We start from the raw sequence: 27,482 nt of genomic DNA, 5'->3' as shown, positions 1-27,482 counted from the left end.
TCGAAGCCCCATCCAAGTAGCACAATCTGTAGATGATAAAGGATCACTTTTAACTGGAATAAGCACCATGACGTATGATATAAAATAAGGTATAAAAACTGCTAAATTTACATAATGGAAAAAGGGGGGGGGGGTGACAGTGTCACTAAGTGATGTTATCACTTCTGACCGGCTCTGGGGAGATAAAAGATGTGATGTGTTCTGGGAATTGTAGTGCTGAACAATTGCTTAACCAGGAAGTAGTGGAAGAACATTGCAGGGAAGAGGATTGCAGACAAATGAAACAATTGGATTTGGTTTCTGTAGTTTTTTTTTTTTTTTTTAACCTAACATCAGAATTAAAGTGCTCCGATTCAGATAAATTGTGCAGCTTTATGATATGAGCTCAGCATGAGAAAAGTCTCAGAGACAGGAGAGCAAGGTTCAAATTATGTAGGGAGTTAAAGGAGTTGTCCAGCGAAAATCTTTTTCTTTCAAATCAACTGGTGTCAGAAAGTTATATAGATTTGTCATTTACTTCTATAAAAAGATTTCCTATGTCCTGCAGGAAATATTATGCTGTGTAAAGGCACTGTAATAAACACCAATCTAGTTGATTGCTTGTTTACAATAATCAGCCTGTGTAAAAGCTTCTTAAAGGGGTTGTCCAGCGAAAATCTTTTTCTTTCAAATGAACTGGTCTCAAAAAGTTATGTCTTTCCATACTTATTAGCTGCTGTATGTCCTGCAGGAAACATTATTTTATTTTCAGTCTGACACAGTGCTCTCTGCTGACATCTTTGGCCGAGACAGGAACTCTGTCTCGGTTTTCTATCAATTCCCATAGAAAACCTCTCCTGCTCTGGACAGTACCTGTCTCGACTAGAGATGTCAGCAGAGAGCGCTCTGTCAGACTGAAAATAAAACAACATTTCCTGCAGGACATACAGCAGCTAATAAGTATGGAAAGACATAACTTTCTGACACCAGTTCATTTGAAAGAAAAAGATTTTCGCTGGACAACCCCTTTAAGAAGCTTTTACACAGGCTGATTATTGTAAACAAGCAATCAACTAGATTGGTGCTTATTTGCAGTGCCTTTACACAGCATAATTTTTTAAGCAGCTAGGCCACACGAAAGATGCCTGTATCGTTCGTGCGGCCATTTAAAGTAGCAAAACTGACAGCACTGATATGTATACATCTGTGCTGCCAGTTTCCAGATGCCATCACATCAGCAGTGTATACTTACCATCGGCGCTGCTCTGATCAGGCATCTTCACCTTCTTACTGACAGCGTTACATGCGTCCTGCTCCCAATCTGCTCTGTGGACGCTGTAATCGCCCATCCCTGCTCCTCCAGAGTGATTGACAGCTGGAGGAGAAGGAGATTTTGGTGGCTGGAGAGCAGGACGCATTCTATACCACTGTCATGAAGAAGGTGAGAATGCTGGATCACTGCAGTGCTACTGGTAAGTATACACTGCTAATTTGATGGCATCTGGAAACTGGCAGCATGGATGTATGCATATCTGTGCTGTCAATTTCTCTTCTTTAAATGGCCACACAAACAATACAGGCATAGTCCATGCGGCACTGCATATGAGCGGCGACCTAGTTGATTGGTACTTGTTTGCGTCCTTAATGCTTGCGTCAGTATTAAGCCATGTGAAAGGACCCTTAGATCAATGTCTTTATGTAATTTTAGCGAATTAAACAAGAATTAAGTTTTATTTTCTCCTTTGCAAATACTTTAGACCAACGCTATCCAATGCTGCATCAGTAGGGTGGTTTTCTTGTCAGCTGGTGAAATAGTCACATATGGAAGAATTGCCTTGCTCAAGATTCATGATCAGGAGAAGCACTTGGGTACACCAAATACTCTGCCTGGTCACTGAGAATAGAGTGACCTTCAAATAACCACAAAGGTGGCCCTTCCACTGTAAGAGCCTTTTCATACATCATACATGTCAATGCAGGAATAGGAGGATGAAATCAGCCCATCAACAAGTCAGCTTCCTGTAACTGCAAACACAGAGGTGGTCTATAAAGAGATTTTAATAAATTATAAAAACTAATAAATAATGTCTCATTCCTGCACCATATGGCTGTAACTTTACAACCTTACAACTTGAGTCCCTAGAGAGATTGGAAGTTTGGAATTATACTTTAGTTTTCTCTGTTTTAGCTTTCATGAAAAACTGTCTATGTTGCAAATTTGGCGCAAGATTAATGTAGAATCTATTTTGACTAAATGACTTAAAAACCTCACCTCTTCAGTAGATACTGTAGAATCCAGTTGTAGGTTGGGGAGTTTGATAACAATGTCTTCATCATCTTTTTCTTTGTATGCTTTAGCCTCAGAGCTTTGTAGCAGGTCAGTGCACATATCAAAGTTTTCTAAAGCCTGCTCCATGTCCCCCTACATTGCAAACAACAACAGAGGGGAAAGGATTACTTCTTAAAGGGGTACTCTAGAGACTGAGGGCAAACAAATTATTTATTTTTTTTGCCAATACATTACTTTAATAAAGTTATATTAGTTTATAAACCCCCCTGCTCGGTATAGCGATAGTGCTGTCTGGCAGCACTAGGACAAAGCAGGGGATAAGGGCCCTATTCCACCGGACGATTATTGTTCGCACAATCGTTAACGATCTCAAACGACCACTATTGCGAAAGACCTGAAAACGTTCACTCATTTCCATGGAACGATAATCGTTACTTATGATCGTATTTGCGATCGTTTTTTCTTCGCTACTTCTTCGCGATTGCGTTCGTATCTACTGCGAACAACGGAACGTCTTATTCAATGCAAACGATTTGCGAACGTTTTGCGAACGAGCAACGATAAAAATAGGTCCAGGTCTTATAAAGCGATCAACGATTTCTCGTTAGGTCGTTAATCGTTAACTGCATTTCAACCAAACGATTATCGTTTAGATTCACGATTTAACGATAGTCCGGTGGAATAGGGCCCTAAGGGCCCTGAAGTTTGTATTGGGAACTGCAGGGGTTCCTGACATGTGTTAGTGGCAGCTGAGGGTGCCGTATCACCCCTTATGACTGCCTCTAAACGGAAGTATATATATATAAAAAAAAAAAAAATTAAATGTTTGTGTGCGTCAGTTTGGTTTACTGTTTGACTTATCTGGCATGACCGGATCCTATATCACATTGTTATCGATGGATGTCGCGGAGGCTGCACTTTTAAGCTTCACCCCAAATCCGCTAGATGTTGGTGTATTTCAGTTCGTGTCACATTTGCCTTGAAAACTGCTCAGAGTTCTATAAAGAGGATAGGGGGCACTTTCCACAAGCCCTTCCTTCAGCTCTGAGTAACAGCTCAGACATCTCCTGGTTCTAGAGCTATCATTTAGAGCTGAGAGAGCAGTCAGGTAAGTGCATAAAGCTTCTTATGAAGACTCCACCTCCTGGCCACTTGCACCGTTGATGCCGCAGACGTTACAAGATGGATTTTTAGTCAAGCCACCTGCATGACCAGAACTTTAGGTACATTTTTCTCCCCATCCTTTATATGAAACAGCCAGCAGCTGAGGACTCAAAATGTCGACATATTGCCTTTAAAGTCCTCTGCAATACTTAAGTTTCTCTTCTCACTTATTTTTTAAAAACACTCCTCTCCCACACATATGAATAAAACTTACTAGATAACCCACCTGCAAAGCCAAGAACCTTGCCTTCAGCCAGTACACTCTCACTACATAGTTCAGCCACCCATCTGGAAACAGGTCACGCTGAGAAGCTGCAAATCCCATCATCATCTGATCTTCCAAAAAGTGAGTGCCAGGAAAGTCTGATCCTAAGTTCTCCCCAGGCATTCCAGCCGGACACTTGCGTGGAGACACTACAGATACAAAGTAAAAACTCTTAAAATGCAAACAATTTTCTGGACTTGCAATTAATGTAGGAAGACACAAAGAAACAAAACATACCTGTGCCAGTCTTCACCTTGGCCAAAAGCCACTGGTCTAGCTGCAGCTCCATGCATGTCAGACTCATAACCATCATGTCCTTTTAGAATAAAACATAGTAATAGTAATGGTGATAGCTCTGCCTTACTCTAGGTATTTGTCTACTTTTGTCATGCTATGCCTAATGCTGCATCCACATAAGCGGCCTATTGCATGCCTCCAAAACTATACAAGCATGCATTTCTCAATGGCCTTGTTATCTTCCATATCATGCAGCCATTGGTCAAAGCATGCCTGCGTGGTCTGAGACAAATGCACAGGGCAACTTGTGTTGATGCCGCCTTAGCAGTGTCCCCCCATTGCTGTGAATGCATGTTGCTGAAACCACAGCCCTATGCATTCACCAATAGCGCCATATGTATCTGGGGCTTTAAACAGCAATTGGTGATGCTAGGAGGCATGGGTTTGGGCTGTATGTGTCCACCACACTTTGGGATTGTGGCTTTAGGGTGCCATACAGCAATACACATATTCACCTTTAGGCTTTGTTCGCACACCATATTTTTTATGACAAGCACAGACGTTGTTTGCAATGAAAACAATGACTGTTCTTGTCATAGAAAAATAAGTTGCATTAAAGTTAATACAAACAATGGTCGTTGTTCACACAATGTATTGAACAACATCCATTGTTTGGTACAACTGTGAAAATAATTGACATGGCAGTTAAAGAAGAACAATGCTGCTTCACACACCAGTAAGCACAAACACAAAATAAAGCTCCCGGGATGTAAAAACTTACTCCAATATGTTGGTTTTTACAGTCCCTAAGCAGAGGATTGGGAAGACCGCTGCTGTGTTTTCTCCAACTAGTATATATATTGAGCACGACTTCTGCCAGAGCGAGGGGCCACTTCACCAAAAACTTCTGAGCAATCACTTTCAGATACCGCATCATAAGTTCCAGGATGCCCCCATTTTCTAGGTTAGCCAACAGGAATTGGTGCACATCTTGCTTCTCTATAATGACAACAAATAAGGAAAATTTATGAGAACACAGGGAAACAAGCAGACAACACAAAGGAACGTTGCTTTAGCAAACTTTTATTAGTTTAGGGCCCCCTTCACACACTAACCAGATAGATTTCCTGATCCATAGTGTTCTATGGGGCACGGACACCCTTCAGGATTAGAAAATAAACCCATAAATTATAGGAACTGTCCTATAAATGTTCAGAATTCTGCCACGAATGCCTTCATAGAACCCTGGGGGGGAATCAAGAATTCCAGACAGTTCCAAATGTGCATCTGAAAACTGCCCCAATACCGGATGCATTGCATGGCAGCCTGGGAAAGTGCCAGCACCCAGGCAAGTACCAGGAGGTGACAGGGCAGGAAACCATTGTCTGCCAACCATGTTAACCACTCTTCTGGCCGGAGGCCACAGCATACCACTGGCCACAAGAGACGGCTCTCTGCTCCCCCTCCAGGGCTGCGGAGCATGAGTGACATCACTTGTGCGCTCTCAGAGTCGGAAGAGGGAGAAGCAGCTGGGAGCACCACTGCAGCCTGCAGCAGGTGAGTATGTTTTTTTTTATTTTTATCTACTCTGTTTTCATGGTCAGGAAACACTGATTGTTTCCTGAAGCCTCCTCACCAGTGTTTCCTAACATAAAACGGAAGTGTAAGGGGCCCAAGTTTTTTTATTATATAAAAACAGATGTTAACTAGCAATAACTTTTCTTTACTGGGTTGGAATGTTTTGGCTTTGGTCCAGGAGTTTCCCCCTGACAACCCTGCTTCTGGAGCTGCCCCAATATTCATTATCTGAGATCTGGTAACAATTTGCTATTCAAAAGACAAAAGATACCATAAGGCTTTTTTTATCATTATCAGGATACAATGTAATTTATTAGGGGAATATTTCCATATTAAAGGAAATCAGAATTATTGTCGGGCTGTCATGTGTGCCTTTTTCACCAAATGGCATTCTTTGATAATTTGCCAGGTCAGCCCCCAGTGCACCACAGCAGCTCACTTGCAAAATGTATTTTTAACTATAACTCCGAAAAGGCAAAACGACAAAAAGTAGGGGGTCAGGGTGCCATCATGCAAATGAATTTGTATGCCAGACAGCAATTTTTCTCCAGTAAAGTAGATTTTAAAGGGAACCTATCAGCCTAATTGGGCTAATTTGATTATCTAGAGCACTGTACTTTATACCGGAGTTAAGTTTAATCACCGCTCTCTTCCTGTCACTCATCCCCGCCGAGCGCGCTGACAGGGAGAGAGCGGTGACTCCACACAGCAGAAAACCACCCAGATAACTAGCCCTGCCGCTCTCTGTGCTGCGCGCCTGGGGATTAAACTTAATTTTCTCCAATATAAAACTGCTGCTGCAGCCGTGGCCAGTACGTGCCACAAGCTATACAGCAGCTTTATACAGTGCTTCAGGGAACCAAATCAGCCCAATTGGGCTGACTGGTTCCCTTTAAATCCGCAATGGAAAAAAAAACAGCTGTAGTTCAGTTCATAGTATGAATTACACTCCGGATTCCTAATGCAAACACAGACACAGACGTTTTAAAAAAAACTTTTATAAAATATCTGAAAACAGTTTTAAATAGGCTGCAACACCCACACAGATTTAGAGCTGACCTTAGCTGTAGAAGCGGAATAAATTCTATTGATTCTAGTGAAAGTGTTCTAAATGCATCAGCGGAAACTGCATAAATCTCTTTATACTACAATGTATTAGTATGTAGGGTGTATAATCTCTCAATACAAACGCTACAATTAACCTCAACCACAGTACTAACCTGATTCCATGAAAGTAGTAGAATCATAGGACATTGGTTTCTCACCATCCAGGAAATGTTCTTGTTTTAAATCTGACTGCATTTCATAGTTGCCAAAAGAATCTTCCTCCTCCTCTGAATCAGGTTTACGGAGTCTATAGAGGTGACAAGCAACAACAATGCACATTCCAATGAAAACTCTTATAATCACAGCTCCACAAGGCCTGCATGCCTTGGTGCAACATCAACTAATAAAACAAATCTGGCATACATATATGCTGTGGATACTCTGCAGAGGTAAATTTGCTGGGATTCTGCAGGTTATCCAGAGAAGCATCTGGTGTAGGTTGGGGCTACCAATACTGTAAGGTGCAAAACTGCAATAAAGTATGGAAAATGCCCACACTTTTGGGCTGTTGTTAAAGGGGTAGTCCACAAAAAAAATCAATTCTTTCAAATTAACTGGTCCCAGCAAGTGCCAGAGATATGTATTTTACTTCTATTTAAAAATCTCAAAACTTCTAGTACTTATCAGCTGCTGTATGTCCTACAGGAAGTAGTGTATTCTTTCCAGTCTGACACAGTGCTCTCTGCTGCCACCTCTGTCCATGTCAGCAAGTCCCCATAGAAAACCATTCCTGCTCTCCAGACTGGAAAGAATACACCACTGCAGGACATCCAGCAGCTGATAAGTACTGGAAGACTTGCGATTTTTTTAATAGAAGTAGATTAAAAATCTCTGGCACCAGTTGATTTGAAAGAATCAATTAATCAAATCAATCAAACCAGCGCTTTTTATTACCTGGATGGTAAGAACTTTATCAGTAATTCTTGAAAATCAATTCTTTCCTCCTTCTTGCATTTAGTGTTCCGCACGCGAGCGGAGCGTCTTTTGGCCGTCTCCCCTGCATCCTCTGTGATTCTCTTCCTTTTAACTCCTTTTTTGTTCTTATCCCCGCTGGATTGATCTACAGCAAAGTTAAAATCTAACACTATATTGAAAAAGAACACTAAATGTAGATAAAATGACACAACATCTTTCCAGACATCACCTATGCAAAAGGGCCAGTTAGTCATACAATGATATGAAGTTTGATTACGAAGAATAGATGAACAAAAAAAAGTTTGTAGATGGGGAAAAGTCTAAGTCTACAGTAGGTTTAACTGCTGGGCCCATCACAATTTCCAATACAGTGCACTGCTTTTCTAACTTTGAATGAAGCCATGGCTTGGAAACCTAAATGTCCTTTTACATATAGTGATTTGTTGGCCACGGAGGCCGCAAATGGGCCAGAGGTGCGGGAAACTGACAGCACAGAAATGTATATAGGATATGTATATATCTGTGCTGTCAGTTTAAAGATCACAAGCAGCAGTCTATGCATACTAGCCACTCTGATGAAGGAGACATGCCTGATCATAAGCATCGTGGATGGTAAATATATACTGCTGCTTGTGATCTTTAAACTGATAGAACAGATATATTAATTTCCTATATACATATCTGTGCTGTCAGTTTTCGTTAAAGTGACTGTACCACCAGGCCCAGGCTAAAGCACTGGAGGCGGGCCAACCCACCCCCAGTGGGAAGAAACCCCAGCCCCTCCATGACGTGACTCCATTAGAATAAATGGAATCCTACCGTAAAGGGGCTGGGGTTTCCTTCCACTAAGGGTGGGTCGGCTGCCTCCAGTGCTTCAGCCTGGGCCTGGTGGTACAGTCACTTTAAGCATTGCCGGCCGCGCATAACCCTGTTTACCCAGGACAACTGTGTGGCCAGCAACTAAAAATTTAAGTGCCTGCTCTTAGGGTCCATTTACACAGAAATATTATCTGGCAGATTATCTACCAAAGATTTGAAGCCAAAGCCAGGAATGGATTTGAAAAGAGGAGAAATCTCAGTCTTTCCTTTATGACCTGATGTCTGTTTATAGTCTGTTTCTGTCTTTGGCTTCGAATCTTTGGCAGATAATTTCTCAGATAATCTGTGTAAATGGACCCTTAAGACCCGAACAACCGAGGATCAGGCGTTTTCCCTGTCCTTGGCTGATTAGTGTCACTTTTACACGGGACAATTATCGTCAGCAGGAGCGTTTCTAGCAACACTTTTTGTCAATAATCGGCCAGTGTAAAAGGCCTTTAAGAGAGCTTTGTACTCTGCTATGTCCAGAAGCATCATAAACAATGAAAAGTGTGGTGGCCCTATTCTGGAAATTGCAGGGAAAGCCCAGCGTTCGGACCACCCAGTGATCTCAGGCTTATCTTGTGGATTGGAATACCTAAAGTCAGAATACCCCTTTAACATGTGGCTTGAGTCTCACCTTGCGCAGCTGAAGAATCAGTATTGGTTTGGGAGGACACAAATGGATTAGTAGTAGAAATTGTTGGGGTGGGCTCCGTTAAAACAACAGCTAGTGTTGATGGAGTAGAGGTGCTGGGTGTTTCTTTGACTTTGTTTGGAGGAGGAGAAATTTGGGGTATGTGGTCCAGTTGTGTTACATCTTTGTAGTCTGTGAGGTCAACTCTTTTTCCCAAACTAGGACGAGGGGGTTCACACGTTGTAAGATGGTGATACATCGCCAACAAGCTCTCCCCAAGACACTTCCACCTGAGAATACAGAGCAAATTCAATTAGACACTATGAACTCGTCGCTCCTACCTGATCAGTTACCAAATGTATCGCACTTACGAGAAATACGGCAGTGGTTGACTGAGCTTCAAGTCTGGCTCCTCTTGCTTTACATTCAGAGCTTGTCTCTTCCTGCGTAATTCTAACGCCTCCTCCACAATTCTGTTTGCTTCCTCCTTGCTAACATCCACATCATGAATGGACAAGTCACTGAAAAGTTCACAAAAATCAGACAACTACATATTTGCATACATAAAAAGGCACTATATTTTGATCAATAGTACAAGCAAACATAAGAAACTCTGTAATGTATCTTATCAGACAAAAATGCCTTCTTCTCCTGTTATCAAGCAACCCTCTCCCCATGCTAAAATAGCCCACTCTGAGAAATCTACTTTGAAACTATTTAACTGGTCACTGGTTAAGACTTTTACCTAGCTCAGGGATCAGATTGAAAGTAATGTAAGTCTATAGAGGAGGAAGAGGGAGATAAGAGGTGGATTGCCTTGGAACACAGATGCTGAAGGGAGAGGGCTGTATTAGACAGCCCAACATCTGCTACATCAGCGCTCGCTTACCCAACCTATACATTGATAGATAATTGTGTTTGAGGGCTGCACAGACATCGTTAGCGATGTCCGTGCAGATCTTGCTCAACAGAAAATAATAAAGATATATACTTACCCATACTTCACCAGAGCTCCCGTTCAACATCGCTGACACATCTCTTCAAGGACAGGCCACAAAGCCAATCACTGACCAAGATGGGACAGTGCGGCCAGTGATTGGCTGAGCGGCCTGTCACTAAAGAGACGGGCCCAGAAGTGTCAGCGGTGGCTACGGTGAGCGGGTAAAGGCAGCAGGGCACTGGTGGAGCCTGGACAGGCAGGTATACATTATTACTTTCTTTACACGGTCAACAGCAGAAATCCTTTTAAAGAGAACCTGTCACCTGAGAACAGAGGGAAGAGCCCCCCCAACCCCAGTGATTTCCTATGGACGTCGGACTTATCTCTTTCATTTACGTAACGCACGTGCAGACCGTCGGGTGTCGACTTCTCGCAGAGGGGACAGCTTCTGAAGCAGGACTTGCAGGATAAGGCAAGTATCCGGGGCTCCACCGGGGGGTCAGGAGGGCTCTTCCCTCTGTTCTCAGGTGACAGGTTCCCTTTAATATATGTTTATCATAAAAACATCATTTAAACAATAAGCATTTTCTGATGACGCTGTCCCTTTAAACCTGTCAGTATTACTGTGTATCTGAACAGAACCAAATTTCTGTTATGAGTAGATGGTAAGTCTGGAGTATCAGCCCTAGTCCATAACATTCGTATTTATGTTTCGCATTCAGGTGAGGATTCCCTCAAAGATCCCTTCCTCTAGGGAAATTAACCAGTTGTCCTAACCTATAAACTCCAATACTGTAGGGGAATTGTGACTAAGCTTGTGCTGAGCAATTAACTTCCTGGCAATTAACCTAGCCGTATATAGAATTCTTGCAATCGCAGGGGTTTTTTTTACCATCCCCCACTGACAAGTCATCTATATGCAAACAGGCAAACAAGATGTTAAAGAATAGATTCACCATATGTAGAATTAATGAGTTCAGTCACTTCTCTCCACTTTGTAACGTGTTTTGTGCAATGCCATAGCCTATAAAGCATCTTGCATAATGTATTCTACATCTGCTGCATGGGGGAGTCCTTTACTCCATTTCTGTGTAGGAAGGAGAGGGTTCTACATACCATCTGGACCGAATAAAAGAGAGACAGGTGGTCCTGCCCCGAGTGCAAGGATGAGGGGGGGGGGGGGATCTGTGTGTATTACATTTCATTAGGGGGGCGCACAGTGCATCAAGTGGGTACAGTTCAGTATACTCATTGGGGGGGGGGGGAGGCGTTTTTGTGGGCATGGGGGGGGTGCAGTGCATATTACCTCATTGGGAGGGGGAGACAGTACATTACACCCTCACTAAGGCGCGATCACAGTGCATGCCACTCTTGTCCTCAGTTTGGGTGTGGGGTTTTGCAGCTCAGTTCCATTGGTGTGAATGGAGCCGAATTGTAATACCCTACATGACATGAGGACAAGAATGGTGCTGTTTTTGCAAGAAAGCAGTTGTATTTTTTCTAATCCTGGATAACCCCTTTAAGGGGGGAGGGGGAGAGAATCGCAATGTATTATACATCAATAGGGGGGCACAGTGTATTAAGGGGCACCAGTGCATTATACCTCATTAAAAGGGACAAAGGGGTTTACAGTGTATTAAGGGAGCACAGTGCATTATACCTCATTGTGGGGAGGGCAGTACTATATAAAGGGATTGTGCACCAAAATGAAACTTTGCCCCAGATGATGAAAAAGCTAGCTACACCTCTGAAAGTATGAATACCTAGGGTGGGAACAAATATGAGCTGGGAAGGGCTCTACTTCTAGATCAAAGAGGAGCAGACACGGATAAGCTGAAGAAAAATGATTAAAGGAGAAGTCCGGCCAAAATTAATTTTTGATATGTTGTTACTTATGAAAAGTTATACAAATTTCTAATGTACATTAATTATGGGAAATGCACATATAGAGCTATTTCCCTTAATTTAGTAGATCAGGAAGTGTTAGAAATATCTCTGAAGAAGTGACGTCACGACCCAGGGTGTAATTCCTATGGAGTGTCCAGCAGGGGGCGCTCTCTATATAGAAGTCTATGGGACTTTATTGTTTCTATGGGTTTCTATGTAATGTAATGTAGTGTACAGTGCTTTATTGAATGAATACATCTATGGAATACTTTGGGGAGCAAGTGTCCTTGCTCCCCAAAGTATTGCATAAATGTATTCATTCAATACATTCAATACACAGTAAGCCCGCCGATCCGCCGCATTTCCGCCGCATTCCCGCCGATCCGCCACACGCTGATCCGCCGCATTCCCGCCGATCCGGACCATATACATTGAACTACAGCTCCCATCATCTGCTTCTAGTATGAACAGGTGATGGGAGCTGTAGTTGGGTAATGGATATGACATGCCGCCGGGCGCAGGGGGGAGCCGCTCAGTACACAGGAGCGCTCCCCCCTCCTCCTCCTCCTTCCGGGATAACTTCCGCCTATAGCACTGCTGAGTCCCTGCCTGGCCGCCGCTCTCCACTCTCCCCCCATACATACCGGCTCCCGATGCATCCTGGTGTCCGCGCTGATGCCGGGAGCCGGTATATGTGAGCGGAGAGCGGCGGCCAGGCAGGGAGTCAGCATTGGTATAGGCGGAAGTTATCACGGAAGGAGGAGGAGGAGGAGGAGGAGGGGGGAGAGCTGCTGTGTACTGAGCGGCTCCCCCCTGCGCCCGGCGGCATGTCATATCCATTACCCAACTACAGCTCCCATCACCTGTTCATACTAGAAGCAGATGATGGGAGCTGTAGTTCAATGTATATGGTCCGGATCGGCGGGAATGCGGCGGATCAGCGTGTGGCGGATCGGCGGGAATGCGGCGGAAATGCGGCGGATCGGCGGGCTTACTGTGTATTGAATGTATTGAATGAATACATTTATGCAATACTTTGGGGAGCAAGGACACTTGCTCCCCAAAGTATTCCATAGATGTATTCATTCAATAAAGCACTGTACACTACATTACATTACATAGAAACCCATAGAAACAATAAAGTCCCATAGACTTCTATATAGAGAGCGCCCCCTGCTGGACACTCCATAGGAATTACACCCTGGGTCGTGACGTCACTTCTTCAGAGATATTTCTAACACTTCCTGATCTACTAAATTAAGGGAAATAGCAGTATATGTGCATTTCCCATAATTAATGTACATTAGAAATTTGTATAACTTTTCATAAGTAACAACATATCAAAAATTAATTTTGGCCGGACTTCTCCTTTAAAATAGGATTTCCAGGTATATAAAAATTAAAATGACCATTTAAAAAAAAAAAAAAAAAAGTCTTACTCACCCACCCAGGTCCCATGCTGTGACATCATTTGGTCCTCTGTTTGACACATTGCTTCCTACCTCAGAAAAGAATTCTCTGTAGTGATGGCAGGGACAGTTAAAGTGGTGTCCCGCCCCAGTCAGTAATTGGCTGAACAGGCTGTCACTGCAGAGATGAGTCCGTCCCAAAAGTAGGAAGCAGAGCAATGAGCAGGTGACCAGATGATACCACAACAGGAGCTGCAGTGGGTGAGTATTTCTTTTTTTCTTTATTTTCACAGTGGCCCAAGCAGCAAATTAAAAAAGATAGGTACCTGGAAGGACCATAACGCTGGAATAGGCCATGGGGTCTAGCAATATATGTGAAGCATTCTCAACCTCTTCAAAGAAGTCCTGCAACTTGTTTGCTATAATGCTATAATTTAGAGGAACTGATAATCAAGACAGCAAAGTCTCAAATTTCCAAAAAGCTTAAAGGTGAAGTCCCTTAAACTTTGAAATCTGCAGGCAGGCGGGGGTCAAAATAACAGACATGTTAACTCACTCGTCTCCTGTAGCACCGCTGCCAGACAACATCTTCTGCAAGAAAATGGGTACGTCACATACTCTGCTCCTGCAGCAGCAACGTCACTGTCCGGCTGAGCGATTGCCCATTCAGCCAGTCAGTGACTGAGGCGGTGTCCTGTCCTAGTCACAGATTGGCTGAGTGGGCAATCACCAAGCCAGGATCGCAGAGCTGCAGGACCCAAGCTACGGCTGTATGAGGCACAGGGAAATTGTTATTTTTACATCCACCCACCCCCGCCTGTCTGCAGATTTCATAGCTGGTTAGACTTCTTTAAGAAGAAGACCTTAACAACCTAATTAGAAGAAAAATCCTCTCCGTCTGCAAAAGAATAGCTTATCTGTTACCTCCCTCCACTACACACATTTGTAGATACAGAGAGATACCTTACCAACAGAAGTCTCCAGGCAATTAGTGTGTTTTTTTAGCAATTTTTCTAGATTACCACACTATGCTGCACTAAAAGCATTGCCTCTGTAATATGGTGCCATATAGAGACACCATACAGCAGCACAGTGTACGACTGCAATACTGACTTCATGCATAGAGCTCTGCCAGATATGCGGAATGCAAAAAGGCATTAGGAGCAAGTGTATCCAGTTTCATTTTTCTATTCCCTTAGGGCTAATCCGTCCCTATAGATATAATTCTTGCTAAATGCACCAGATTTTCTTTCTAATGAAATATATATTTTTACAGCAGTTTAGTGTTATGCTCTATTGAGAGATATTACATGTAACAAGCTACCTACCATTTCAGGAACATGCGGAAGGAGTCTTTTCTTAGACATGGCTGCTCTTCAAAGATCTTCTCCTTTAATACTAAACCTTTGCTATAGCGACAGTCTCTCTCTAAGGCCTTGCAGATGAAGTACAAGCAGGCTGTAGAAAAGACACCAGATAGGATCACGGAACAGTCACAGTAAGGGTAGCTTCACACATACCGTATTGCAGCAGATTTTCTGCTGCGGATCTGCAGCAGATCCGCAGGTTTGACTAAATGAATGAACACAGCATCAAATCTGCACCATCAAATAATAGAAGGGGATGCACGCTGAAAGTCCACAATCCTAAAGTGTGGAACCAAGTACAGGATACAGAATAATCCACCAGCAACCAAGTACTCTTCAAACCGTTAATGAGGAACCAAGTACAGCATACAAAGTAGGTCGCATACGACATACTTGCCAAAGACTCTCAGCACAGTGTTGTATGCTATACTTGTTTCCTCAATAAAATTTTGAAGACTACTTGGATGCTGTTGGATTCTCCTAGCTTCTGGTCCTTTCCTGGCTCTGTGTTATGTGATCAGTATGGACTGTGATTTATAGTCTTTGTAAGTCTATGAAGCCTAACTGTTTTTACTGACACAGAGCGGGGAGCGGAACGCGCTTCAGCATGGTCCTCTTCTTGCTCATTCTCACAATTGGTACGGGACCGAACACTTAGACCCGGACTGATCAAAACTTTGAACATTTCTCTCGGACACATAGATATATTTTTTTTATGATGACAGTGAAACTTTTAATACCTGTGATTAGAATTAAAATAACATATCCACTATGTATGGGATAAGTCTCAAATCACAGGGGGTCCAACTGCTGGGACACCCTGTGATCTTCTAAATGGGTCTAATTGCAGCAGCAGATCGCACATGTGTGCTTCATTGTTTATGAGTACAGCACTGAATGTAAAATGAAAAAAGCAGCAGTGTCCATGGCGACTCCCTTTCCCATTCATAACAAACACTTAGGGGGACATTTATTAAGTCCGGCATTTTCTGCGGCGGACTTAAAAATGTAGCTCCGACAGTACCAAGATTTATGTAGAGGCGGACTGTCTCTACAAAAATCCTGTGCACGTCAGTGAGCAGCAGGAAACCTACGCCAGCTGAGAGCTGGAGCAGGTTTCCTGCTTATATTTACGAGAAAAAAATGACGAATTAGGCTGAGCTTGAATCCGCGCCCCTTCCCCGGCCACTCCACACACACACACCCCCCGCCCCCCTGGCGTACCAGTTGTAAATGGGCCCAATGCGATTATTTATTCACAAAACGGCCCTTTGCGAATACATTTATTCGCATCAGGCCCATTTCCGACAAAAAATACGCCTTTTTGTGTTGATACATATCCCCCTTATGGTCCTATTACACGGAACGATTTTTAACGATTAACGACTAACAATAAACGATCGCAAACGAGATTGTTTATCGTTAACCTGAAATCGCTCACCATATTACACAGAACGATAATCCTTAGTTACGATCATTTACCCCTTCTGATCCCAGCAAAACAATAGACAATGTGCAATTACATTGAGCGATTAGTGAGCAAATGTGGAACTTGAGCGAATGAATGTGGAATTACAGCGAACAATTAGCGAGCGATTAATGATAATTTTAGGTTCAGATCTAAATCAACGCTCAACGACATACGAACGATTTTTCGATCATTGCCTGCAATAACACAGAACGATTATTGTTTAAATACGAACGATTTAACGATTTTTCGCACAATAATCGCCCGTGTAACAGGGCCCTTAGGGTCCCGTTATGATGATCGTGGGAGGTGCCATCACTTAGACCACTGCAATCTGATCATATCCATCTACCCTTTGAATAAGTTACTTTATCTCAGAAAACCCTTTTAATGCAGATGTCCCTTGTAACTACTTACTGCTATAATCACTGATTGTGTATAGGACAGTGACCAGGTTATCCAAGCAAGGCCAATGGTCAGGATTACACTGAAGTCCTTCTTCAAACGCATGTCTTGCTAGTGGAATGCGCACTAAGCGAAGAGCAAGCTGACCAATTTTATACCATAGATTGACATCGGTGGAGTCCAACATGACAGCCTGTAATATATATATACATGTATGTCAGTAAAAGTAAATAATAGCAAAAGGAAATATCAATCGCCGGTTTCACTTGAACTGAGTACAGTTCAACCCCATTCATACTGTGATGACTTATCCTGGGGATGAGTAACAACATACTTCTAGGTTATATTCCATTGCAGTCTCCAAGTCATCGCGCTTTGCTGCAAGCTGAGCCAAGTTCTTATAGGTTGAATACTTTAGCATTAATCCAGGATGCTTTAGACCTTCTCTTTCGTCACTTAAAGGGACAGCCTAAAACAAAGAACGCTTTTCTTATGAAGGGTATTCGTTAACCTATTTAACAGCAAGTGCACAAATCCAGATTTAGTTAATAGCATGGATTATAAGTGAGGAAAAGTAAAATAAGGATTAAAGGCTACCTGTCACGCCGGGGACCGGGGCAAAAATGGCAATAACATGTAATCATTTTCATGCTTACCATTTTGGTCCCAGTTACGCTCTCGCTGCCATTCCCATCGTGGAGAAATCATTGACTCTTCTTTCCCTGCTCAATATTCAGTATTCTGTATTAAGCTACGTTCACATTTGGTATGAGACCGGCCGTTCTGTGACCCGACCGTTTCATGACCTGGCCGGTCTCAGAAAAGATCATCCCGGCTGATACTGCAGTACCGGCCAGATGATCTTTAGCGCCGCTGAGTTCTGATGCCCGCATCAGAACTCCCCACTGCACACTATCAGTTTTCTTCAGCGCCGCTAAGGATGCCGGCCAGAGCGTATACTATGGGAGACAAGTATGAAAAGGTGGAAATGCCTTTTTTAGGCGCAGATGGGGCATATCGGCATAAAAATATTCGCAAACAGTATTTTTGCGAATATTATTTCGCATCTGCCCCATCTTTGCCAGTGGGGCGGAGAGGGGGCTTAACGGGAAGTGCCCCACATTTATAATTTTTTCAGTGAAAAAATGATACTGAAACCTACGTCAGCTCTGGCATAGGTTTTAAAATTCTCGCGCGGACTGGCTCTGTGTGATTGGGATTTATGTAGAGGCAATGTGCCTCTACATAAATCCCTTGAGCTCCGGAGCTGTGGGAACATTTGTATGCCCGGCGTAAAAAACACCGGACTTACTTAAATGTCCCCCTATGTGTATACACTCTGGTTGGGATTCCCTCGGCCTGCAGCACAATGTAAGTTCTGTCCTAATCACAGCCGTTGCAACAATGGCCGTGATTAGTACAGAACTTACATTGTGTGAACATAGCCTTATTCTGTATTCATGAGGTCCCCGCAGCGATGCCCTCCATCCACACCTCCTGGATCTTGATTGACAGATTTCAGGTCTTATCCAATCTTTCCGCTATGGTCTTCTCCTGCCCAAGCACAGTACACACAGAAGCTTCAGAGAAACTTCAACAGTGAACGACGCATGTGCTGGAGCCAGATCCAACACAAGAAGAGGAAGAAGTGGAACGTCAATGAAGCTGAAGCAGGTAGGGAGAAGGCCCGACTATGGAGTCATCTGCACTCATTTGCATAAAGAGCATGAAGAAAAGAATCATTGATTTCTCTGTGACCAGTAAGGCATCCAGAGCATCGCCGAGACCAGGATGATGAGTATGTAAGACTTTATTATAGGGTAGAGGACTTTTTGCCCCGGTCCTCAGCGTTACAGGTTCCCTTTGGCCAGTGGTATCCACAAAAGATTGTGTTTGATTTCCATAGCTGCAGAAGTTGGATGCTGGAAAACATGGAGTAACCCTATGGATGTATCCATGTTTTCCTGACAGCCCTAGGACAGCATCCAACTTCTGCAGCTGCCGGAATCAAACACAATTCGGGTTCGTATAACGTTGCCGAACCTGAATATTGTGATTTCTTCAACGCTACCGTCCTTTACAAAGCATTCTGACTCTGATAGAACCAGGACGCTGTAGTAAAACATGCAAATGTGGAAAGAGGCATCAAAACAGCCACAGGAAGAAAGACTGTAAAATGATTTCCCTCACTTCTTGAAGGAGACGAGTATCTAGCAGCTGGTGATAGGCCTGGGAGGACTCATCATAGCGGTCAAGCTTCTGTAGGTCCAAGGCCTTGTGGTAAAGTGCAAATGCCTCGGCTTCCTATAAACAAAAGAATAAACCAGTGATACTACATGTATGGGCACAGTACGGTAACGTCACAGAGTGACAATGCTCCACTCACCTGGGCCTCTTTGGTCTGTGTCTTGTGACTCTTAAACGTTTCTTCATGTTCTCCTTCTACAGTGGAGGCGGCATTTAGGGCCGCTATACGAATCTAGTAATAGATCATTGGAAATGAGTGGAATGTAGAAAACACGCAGCATTATTGTAAAACTAAACTGTGGCTTCAATTACCATTCTGAATGGCTCGGTGTGTAGTCACAGCTACGGACAGGTATTCATTCTGGAAAAAAAGAAATAGATTTAGATGAATGGATGAATGTTAGGGGAGGTTAGCATCTCCCCTTATAATATAAGTAGATCATAATAAATAACAGGTAAGGCTGGGTTCAAACTGCGTTTTTTTGCAATCCATTTTTTCCACCCGCTTTGTGCAAAAAAATAAAAATAAAAAAAACATGTATTTGTGTGCATCCATTTTTCCATGACTTTCATTTTAAAAAGAACAGATCAAAAAACATATCAAAGTGCATTCGTTTTTTTTTATCTCCCACAAAAACAGGGTCGATCACATTTTTGTGTACGCTAAAAAAAAAAAAAAAGGGATGCACACAATTGCATCTATTTTTTCATCCTTTTTTAATCCCTTTTTTGCATAAAACGAACTGCAAAAAACGTAGTGTGAACCCAACCTAATTCATGATTGTGAAAAAACTGACATTGAAAAATGGTTGGACATTAGAGGGAATGGGTCACCCTTGAAATGGTCACTGAACTGGCGGCACCACAGTATACATCTTCATAAAAGGTTTCATATCATACCTTATGCATGTCCTTATTTCCATATAAAATACTTTTATCCTGGCCAGGTAAGTGACAACTCCAGCACATGCACCTCCATTTACTGAAAGGCTACCTGTCATTATACCTTTCAACATCTAAATCAACCGTATTTTCTGGAATACCCCTTCATATTCGGAACATCAGACCAGTGGTTGGGCCTTGACCTGCACATGGCGGAAGGGTGGTCATAATCTCATTAATTTGTCCTCCCAATCGCTGACCACATAACGCACATTTACCACCATTAATCGCTATTATCTGCTTTATTGCAGCGCTGGTATATGAACACATCTCAATTCTACACCTGGGTCATGTGACTTCTGAATAGCATTCATCCTGACCCTAAAATTGACAGCCTGTTCTGCAACAGACAGTCCTGCCATGACCAAGCCTGCAGGCTGCTCTACTATTCTATTCAAATTGTACCAGCAATCCCTAATGCAATTAAATAGCCAATTACTGGCAGAAGCCAGAGAGCCCTGGGCTCCCCGTCCTGCCACTCAGTAGTTCCTTCCGATTAGCCTCCCCTCCAGTACACAACATCCAGACCTGACCAAAGGATGTCAGAGCACAAACCAGAGCAGGGGCCAGGAGAGGTGGGCATTACCCTCAATTATATCTTGCTATCAAGTCATGATAAGAGTTGTAGTTTTGCAGCTGGAGAGCCAAAGGCTGGTCAACAATGGTTAGAGAATGACACAGTACAGTAAATTATTTATAGGGGACAGTGGCACAATACAAGAGGGGGGATGACAGTGGCACAATACAAGAGGGGGGGGGGGGCGACGGTGGCACAACACAGTACGCGAGGGGAACGCGGTGGCACAGTACGCGAGGGGAACGCGGTGGCACAGTACGCGAGGGGAACGCGGTGGCACAGTACGCGAGGGGAACGCGGTGGCACAGTACGCGAGGGGAACGCGGTGGCACAGTACGCGAGGGGAACGCGGTGGCACAGTACGCGAGGGGAACGCGGTGGCACAGTACGCGAGGGGAGCGCGAAGACACAGTACAAGAGGGGGAGACAGCGGCACAGTACAAGAGGGGGAGACAGCGGCACAATATGAGGGGGCAGTGGCACAGTACATGAGGGGCACAGTGACAGTTCATTAGGACACAGGGAACGTCACCTGAGAGTCATTGGATATAACTGTTTCTTTGGTCCTGACTGATCGGTGGGATGGGGGGGGATTCTGCACCAGGGTCCATAAGCCTTTAGCTACGCCCCTGCATCTCCCTCCATCTCTATACATCTGATGGTAGTTTCTGTGGAATGGTCCATGCAGCTTCATCATGGCAGAAGCTGTGCTGGCTGATATAGTGACCTCACAAACACACGTAACTTCTAGGGGGGGGGGGGGGTCACCGTGAGATCACATGACCTAACTGAAGGCACAGATTCCAGGAGCACTCAGATAGAATGGAATAAATGAGGACATTTTTGTTGAATCAAATACAGGATGACTATCTGCATAATAAACAAAAAACAAATACAGCCCCCAGACTACCAGGGCAGGTGGGCAGCTCCCAGCCATAGACAGACAGACATGGTCACGTGATGCCCTCCATAACTAGACACATGATGAGCTCCATAAGTCAGGGGCACTTCTTTACACTGTAGGACGCGATACATAAGGCACATATTGCTCTTGTCTATGACCGGGGTTTAATAAAGCTTCGTCCTTCAACATGTGAAACTGCCCCATAGAATGAATGAGGGTCCGGCGCGGAAACCCCTCCCCCTCTCCTCCGGGCACCCGTTCTCGTACTCCATCGTTCCGGGCTGTCTAGTCTATTCCCTTCTGAAAGAATTAACGTGAGGAAACCGAAAAACTCACCTCTGGTCACCACGGCAACCGCCTCCCGCACTCATCCGAGCAGGACCACTCGCACCCAGTAGTATCGCGGCGAGCTGTAGGCTAGGCTGTCAGTCACTAAGCGGCCAATCAAAGCTTTCCTTTTTACAAGCCAATCAAATCATGTGGCGTCCTGGAAGTCGCTGGAGTACACCCGGAAATGCCTATACAATGGAAGAGTGCAGGACAACATCGCCATCTAGTGGACGTCTCTCACCACGTCCCACGATTGACAGGTTTGTTTCCAAAGATGTTCTGCAGCAGCTGCTGTGTAGCTGAGCTCTGATTTTTAGAGTTCCCCTATCTTTTTACCTATGGAAGATGTTTCCCCTATATATTGCCCCTATTTATTAGGTGATTGACAGGTCTGCTTCCTAAGAGTTTCTGCAGCAGCTGCTATTCATGCTGGGTTCTGTTTTTCAATGCTATGATCATCCAGGATGGAAGGCGCTTCCCTCTATTCTGCTCCCTCTTCCTATATACTTGCACATATAGTTTATTCCAAAGATGTTCTGCAGCAGCTGCTATTAAACGAGCAGTTCAGCAAAAAATAAGTAAATAAATCAGAAAGTTATATAGATTTGTAATTTACTATTAAAGAAAAAAATCTTGTCTGACAGTACCTATCAGCTGCTGTATGTCCTGCAGGAAGTGGTGTATTCTTTCCAGTCTGACACAGTGCTCTCTGCTGCCACTTCTGTCCATGTCAGGAACTGTCCAGAGCAGGAGATATTTTTTTTATGGGGATTTTCTGCTGCTCTGGACAGTTCCTGATATGTACAGAGGTGGCAGCAGAGAGTGCTGTGTCAGACTGGAGAGAATACACCACTTCCTGCAGGACATACAGCAGCTGATAAGTGCTGGAAGACTGGAGATTTTTCAATAGTAGTAATTTACAAATCGGTATAACTTCCTGACGCCAGTTGATAAAAAAAAAAATCTTAGGAGTACCCCTTTAAGGTATAATGCCACCTATGGTGTTGCATCCATTGTGCTTTCTACCCACTTTGTAAATTATAGTCGATAAGCTTACTGTACCAATTTTTTGAAAGAGAAAGGGAAAGAATTGTTGCTATATCTGCCTATGCTACGTACTAATACTATGATCTTAGGCCTAATTCACACGTATGTAGAGCAACCCACGTATATGATGTATTCAATCATCCATGATCTGCAAAAAGTCAACTGTAATATTTTTGGCAGATCAGCAAAGAAGGGGAAGGTGATAGTTAAATAAGTTGGAATGGTTTAAAATGATTACGTATCTGTATGTTTTACAAATTTGCAGACATTTCATCCGTAGAAATTATGGACGCTTCCATTGACTTCTACGGGACAATCCAGAATACAGTTCAAACTCCTCACGCTCACCCATAAAGCTCTCCACAACTCTGCCCCACCATACATCTCCCTCATGTCCACCTATCATCCTACCCGTTCTGCTAATGACCTTACACTAACCTCTTCCATAATCAGAACCTCTCACCAGGGCCGGTTTTAGACTAGATGTGGCCCTGGGCAAAGTTGAAGGTGGGGACCCAAATGCTGAAATATTTTAGCAACAATTTAAGGTCCCCATACATGTTACTCTTTTGTTGGTGGTACCTGTTGCTCCTGGTGGGTTTGGCCATCAGCGTAAGGTGTATGGGGCTCTCTGGACAGTCCTCTGACAGATGATATCAGTGGACATAGGGGGTCAGGCTTGATGGAAAATCAACGCCCAACCTCTTTGTTCTGAGAGAGATAAGCCGCCATCAGATCTGTATGGCTATGGCTTTCCCCTCTCATAGAGAACACAGGAACACTCAGATGTGCCAAATTTCTGTGTATGGGGAGGACGGGACCGGATGGGACAGATAATTGTCAGCTGAAGGATTGTTCAGCCAGCAGTTATTGGAAGTGTACGGCCACTTTTAAGGCCGTATTACACGGCCTGATATTCTGCAGAAGTGAGCGCCAGTCTGGTAGAATGGAGCTCGCTTAGAGAGCCTACTACATGGCTCTTTTATGATGCAGCAAAAGCTATGGAGGAGATTTATCAAACTGGTGTAAAGAAGAATTGGCTCAGTTGCCCCTAGCAACCAATCAGATTCCACCATCTTAGAATGTGAGTAATGAATGGTGGAATCTGATTGGTTGCTAGGGGCAACGGAGCCAGTTTCACTTTACACCATGTTTGATAAATCTCCCCCTATGTGTATATATACAGTATATCATTAGTGATGTGTGTGCAATCCTTGCTGTATAAAGTAAACAATAAAGATATATACTACCTGATCACGTTCCCCGGTGTCCTCAGGCCGTGTCTGTGATATATACTACCTGATCATGTTCCCCGGTGTCCTCAGGCCATGTCTGTGATATATACTACCTGATCATGTTCCCCGGTGTCCTCAGGCCTTGTCTGTGATATATACTACCTGATCATGTTCCCCGGTGTCCTCAGGCCATGTCTGTGATATATACTACCTGATCACGTTCCCCGGTGCCCTCAGGCCTTGTCTGTGATATATACTACCTGATCATGTTTCCCAGTGTCCTCACAGAGCGATAGCGTCCTGATTCGGACTATTTTCGCTCCATGTATTAGGCCCCTTACTCAGTTACATGCCGGGACTGCCGCTATATGCCAGGACTGCCCCTACATGTCAGGACTGCCACTATATGCCAGGACTGCCCATACATTCTGGGACTGCCGCTACATGCCGGGACTGCCCCTACATGTCAGGACTGCCGCTACATGTCAGGACTGCCGCTACATGTCAGGACTGCCGCTACATGTCGATACTGCCGCTACATGCCGGGACTGCCGCTACATCCTGGGACTGCCGCTACATGCCGGGACTGCCACTACATGTCAGGACTGCCCCTACATTCTGGGACTGCCCCTACATGCCAGGACTGCCGCTACATTCTGGGACTGCCGCTACATGTCAGGACTGCCCCTAAATGCCAGGACTGCCACTACATTCTGGGACTGCCGCTACATGCCAGGACTGCCGCTAGTGGTGTAAACACAAGAACTATTTATATGAATTGCTTTAAAAAAATAAAATAAAAAAATCACTATAATCAGGACCAAATATTACCTCCATACCGTTATTGAAGAAAACTTTACTATATATAGGCCACTATTACCACCATAAAGTGACCGCCCCATAATGACTCTATATATACACTATATACAGACCAATATTACCACCATAAAGTGACCGCCCCATAATGACTCTATATATACACTATATACAGACCAATATTACCACCATAAAGTGACCGCCCCATAATGACTCTATATACACTATATACAGACCAATATTACTGCCATAGAGTGACCACCGCATGACTCTATATACACTATATACAGACCAATATTACCGCTATAGACTTTCCACTGTATAATGAATGACTCTTTATACACTGTATACAGACCAATATTATGTGGCTGTCACTCTATGGCTGTACTTTTGGTCTGTATATAGTGTATATATAGAGTCATTATGTGGTGGTCACTGTATGGCGGTAATATTGGTCTGTATATAGTGTCATTATGTGGTAGTCAATCTATGGCAGTAATGACTATATATACACTATATACAGAACAATATTAATGCCAAAGAGTGACCACTGCATAATGACACTTTATACAGACCAATATTACCGCCATAGAGTGACCGCCACATAACTCTATATACACACTATATACAGACCAATATTACCGCCATAGATTGACCACTGCATAATGACTCTGTATCCAGACCAATATTATGTGGCGATCACTCTATGGCTGTACTATTGGTCTGTATATAGTGTATATAGTCATTATGTGGTGGTCACTGTATGGCGGTAATATTGGTCTGTATATAGTGTCATTATGTGGCAGTCAATCTATGGCAGTAATGACTATATATACACTATATACAGACCAATATTACCAGCATACAGTGACCACCACCTAAGGACTGAATACCACCTTATTATTTTTCTCAATAAAATACACCGTATTGCCTTATATACATAGGAGCTGCAGCCAATCAGCGGCCTCAGTGGTCATCGGCAGCAATTACATAGGACTGATGAGGCCAGAGAATGGCTGCAGCTCCTATACACAGTCTATTCACCTCAACACTTGGGAGTCAGCAGTGCTAACTCACACACTAATATATATATATATATATATATATATATATATATATATATATATATATACACACACACACTCACACATCCATGAAAACACATCATACAGATACAAACCACCCAGTCCATACACTATACACAGGACATGTAACACACACTACATTCATCCATTATACACTTACATTCATACACATTACACACTACATATACAGTATACTTACTCTGTCTAGCATGTTGGGTGTAGTGGTGAATCCCCCTCATGTACCATGCAGCAGGCTGTCATCCTCTCCTCCATCGTCCCGACAGCTCCACACCAGAGGAGGAAGTCACCTGCAGTAAGAGGAGCTGGAGGGAGGGGGAGGGGGAGCTACACACACACGGAGCAGACACCAAGCAGCGTCCTGCAGCCTCTGCGTGACCCCTGATAGCAGCAGCCAGGGATCACTGCCAGACGCTGCAGGACGCTCTCCTACTGGAACTGCGGGAGGGGGCCCCTGGGGGATGGGGGCCCTGGGCATTTGCCCTGCTTGCCCCCCCCTAAAGCCGGCCCTGCCTCTCACTCCCGCCTCCAAGACTTCTCTTGTGCTGCACCAGTTCAAAGTCCTCAGACTTATCTCCAACTCCAACAGTTTCAAGCGAGCCCTAAAGACTCTTCTCAGGCTCGCTTATAATATTTCCTAATCTCGTCTTCCTCTCTTCTATCCCTTCTCCTCTCTGTAACCTCCTTGGTGCAATGTACTTTCTAACTGAGCCCAGACAACAGTGTATAACTGGCTCACCCAATCACCTATAGGCACTTTGCGACTATGTACAATGACTGGAACATTGGCAAAATAAAGCCTATACTGCCTCTTGTGTCACCTCCAGTCATCCTAGTCTGTACGCTCTTGTGAGCAGGTCTCTAACTGTATCTTTTTTCATTTTAATTTATTGATTGTATAAGATAATATAAATATAATCTGTATTGTACTAACCTGTATTAAAAAGCGCTGTGGAATCTATTGGCGCTATACAAATAAATATTATTATTATTATCTGTGCCGCAATTATGGTCTGTAGTACAGCTTTCAGTAATTTTTGCGCATTACGGATCCGTAAATATATGAAATATGAACAGCCCAGTTGAAATAAATGTGTGAATGTAGCCGTACATGTAATGGCCCCATAGGTGTTGGCCAGCTTCCACAGACACAACAGCTATACTTAGTATGTTGGTTACCATAATGTGTTATGCCTCATCCCTCCTGCACTGGTAACCCCGACCTCCATTCTCAGGCTGCCCACAAGTCGAATTATGTGCGGAGGTTGAGGGCCATCAAGTGAAGAAGCATCAATCAGCTTATTAACCCTTTCTGTGTTGCAGCATGTAAGTGACCTTTGTACCATATGTTGTACATGCTGCAGCATACAAGGGGTTAAGCAGTAGGACCCTTTTGTGGCCACACTGGGGCCTGACTACCATATAAATGCACAGAGAATACCTCCTATATCATATGGGGACACATTGTGGCCTTAATACTATTTGGGGGCACATGTTGGGCATAACTGCTTATATGGGGGCACTGAGGGGCACTGTTACTGTGTGAAGCAATACACTTCCTGCCAGAAAAAAATTTATGGTTTCTTTTTGCTGGACAGAGTAGCATAGACTTTTTCACTATTCCACTATACCACAGAGCAAAATCCTGAATACCCTGTGCCGGACACCACAAAAAATATGGTTTGAAGCTTTATTTTCTAATATCGCATTAACAAATGTACTTATAAAATCCTCTAATAGAAACAAATGTATGAAAATAACATGAAAAGAGCAGA

General features: G+C 43.7%; 1 protein-coding gene across 9 annotated transcripts in view; it reads right to left on the bottom strand.

Moving 5' to 3' along the window:
• CABIN1 (calcineurin binding protein 1) overlaps positions 1-21,616 on the bottom strand; it is a 116,515-nt gene extending 94,899 nt beyond the window's left edge. For 5 of the 9 annotated variants that reach the window (XM_069961145.1, XM_069961147.1, XM_069961149.1 and 2 more), the window contains exons 1-15: positions 21,513-21,616; positions 19,066-19,114; positions 18,893-18,985; positions 18,697-18,810; positions 16,841-16,975; positions 16,519-16,699; positions 14,595-14,724; positions 9,402-9,551; positions 9,034-9,320; positions 7,515-7,704; positions 6,734-6,867; positions 4,717-4,934; positions 3,936-4,014; positions 3,660-3,847; positions 2,252-2,401 (exon numbers count right to left, since the gene is read on the bottom strand). In XM_069961145.1, coding sequence (XP_069817246.1) covers positions 2,252-2,401; positions 3,660-3,847; positions 3,936-4,014; positions 4,717-4,934; positions 6,734-6,867; positions 7,515-7,704; positions 9,034-9,320; positions 9,402-9,551; positions 14,595-14,724; positions 16,519-16,699; positions 16,841-16,975; positions 18,697-18,810; positions 18,893-18,985; positions 19,066-19,068 — 2,052 coding nt within the window. In that variant the 5' untranslated portion in view covers positions 19,069-19,114; positions 21,513-21,616. Of the gene's footprint in view, positions 1-2,251; positions 2,402-3,659; positions 3,848-3,935; positions 4,015-4,716; positions 4,935-6,733; positions 6,868-7,514; positions 7,705-9,033; positions 9,321-9,401; positions 9,552-14,594; positions 14,725-16,518; positions 16,700-16,840; positions 16,976-18,696; positions 18,811-18,892; positions 18,986-19,065; positions 19,115-20,804; positions 20,827-21,512 lie in introns of those variants that run through there. The other 4 variants (XM_069961148.1, XM_069961150.1, XM_069961152.1 and 1 more) reach the window with 2 other exon arrangements.
• Between the last annotated feature and the right edge of the window lie 5,866 nt (positions 21,617-27,482).

The sequence above is a fragment of the Dendropsophus ebraccatus genome, chromosome 3 (genome assembly GCF_027789765.1).
Source record: "Dendropsophus ebraccatus isolate aDenEbr1 chromosome 3, aDenEbr1.pat, whole genome shotgun sequence".
NCBI lineage: Eukaryota > Metazoa > Chordata > Amphibia > Anura > Hylidae > Dendropsophus > Dendropsophus ebraccatus.
The sequence above is the reverse complement of the archived record's forward strand: the minus strand, read 5'-3'. Positions and strand labels throughout refer to the sequence as shown.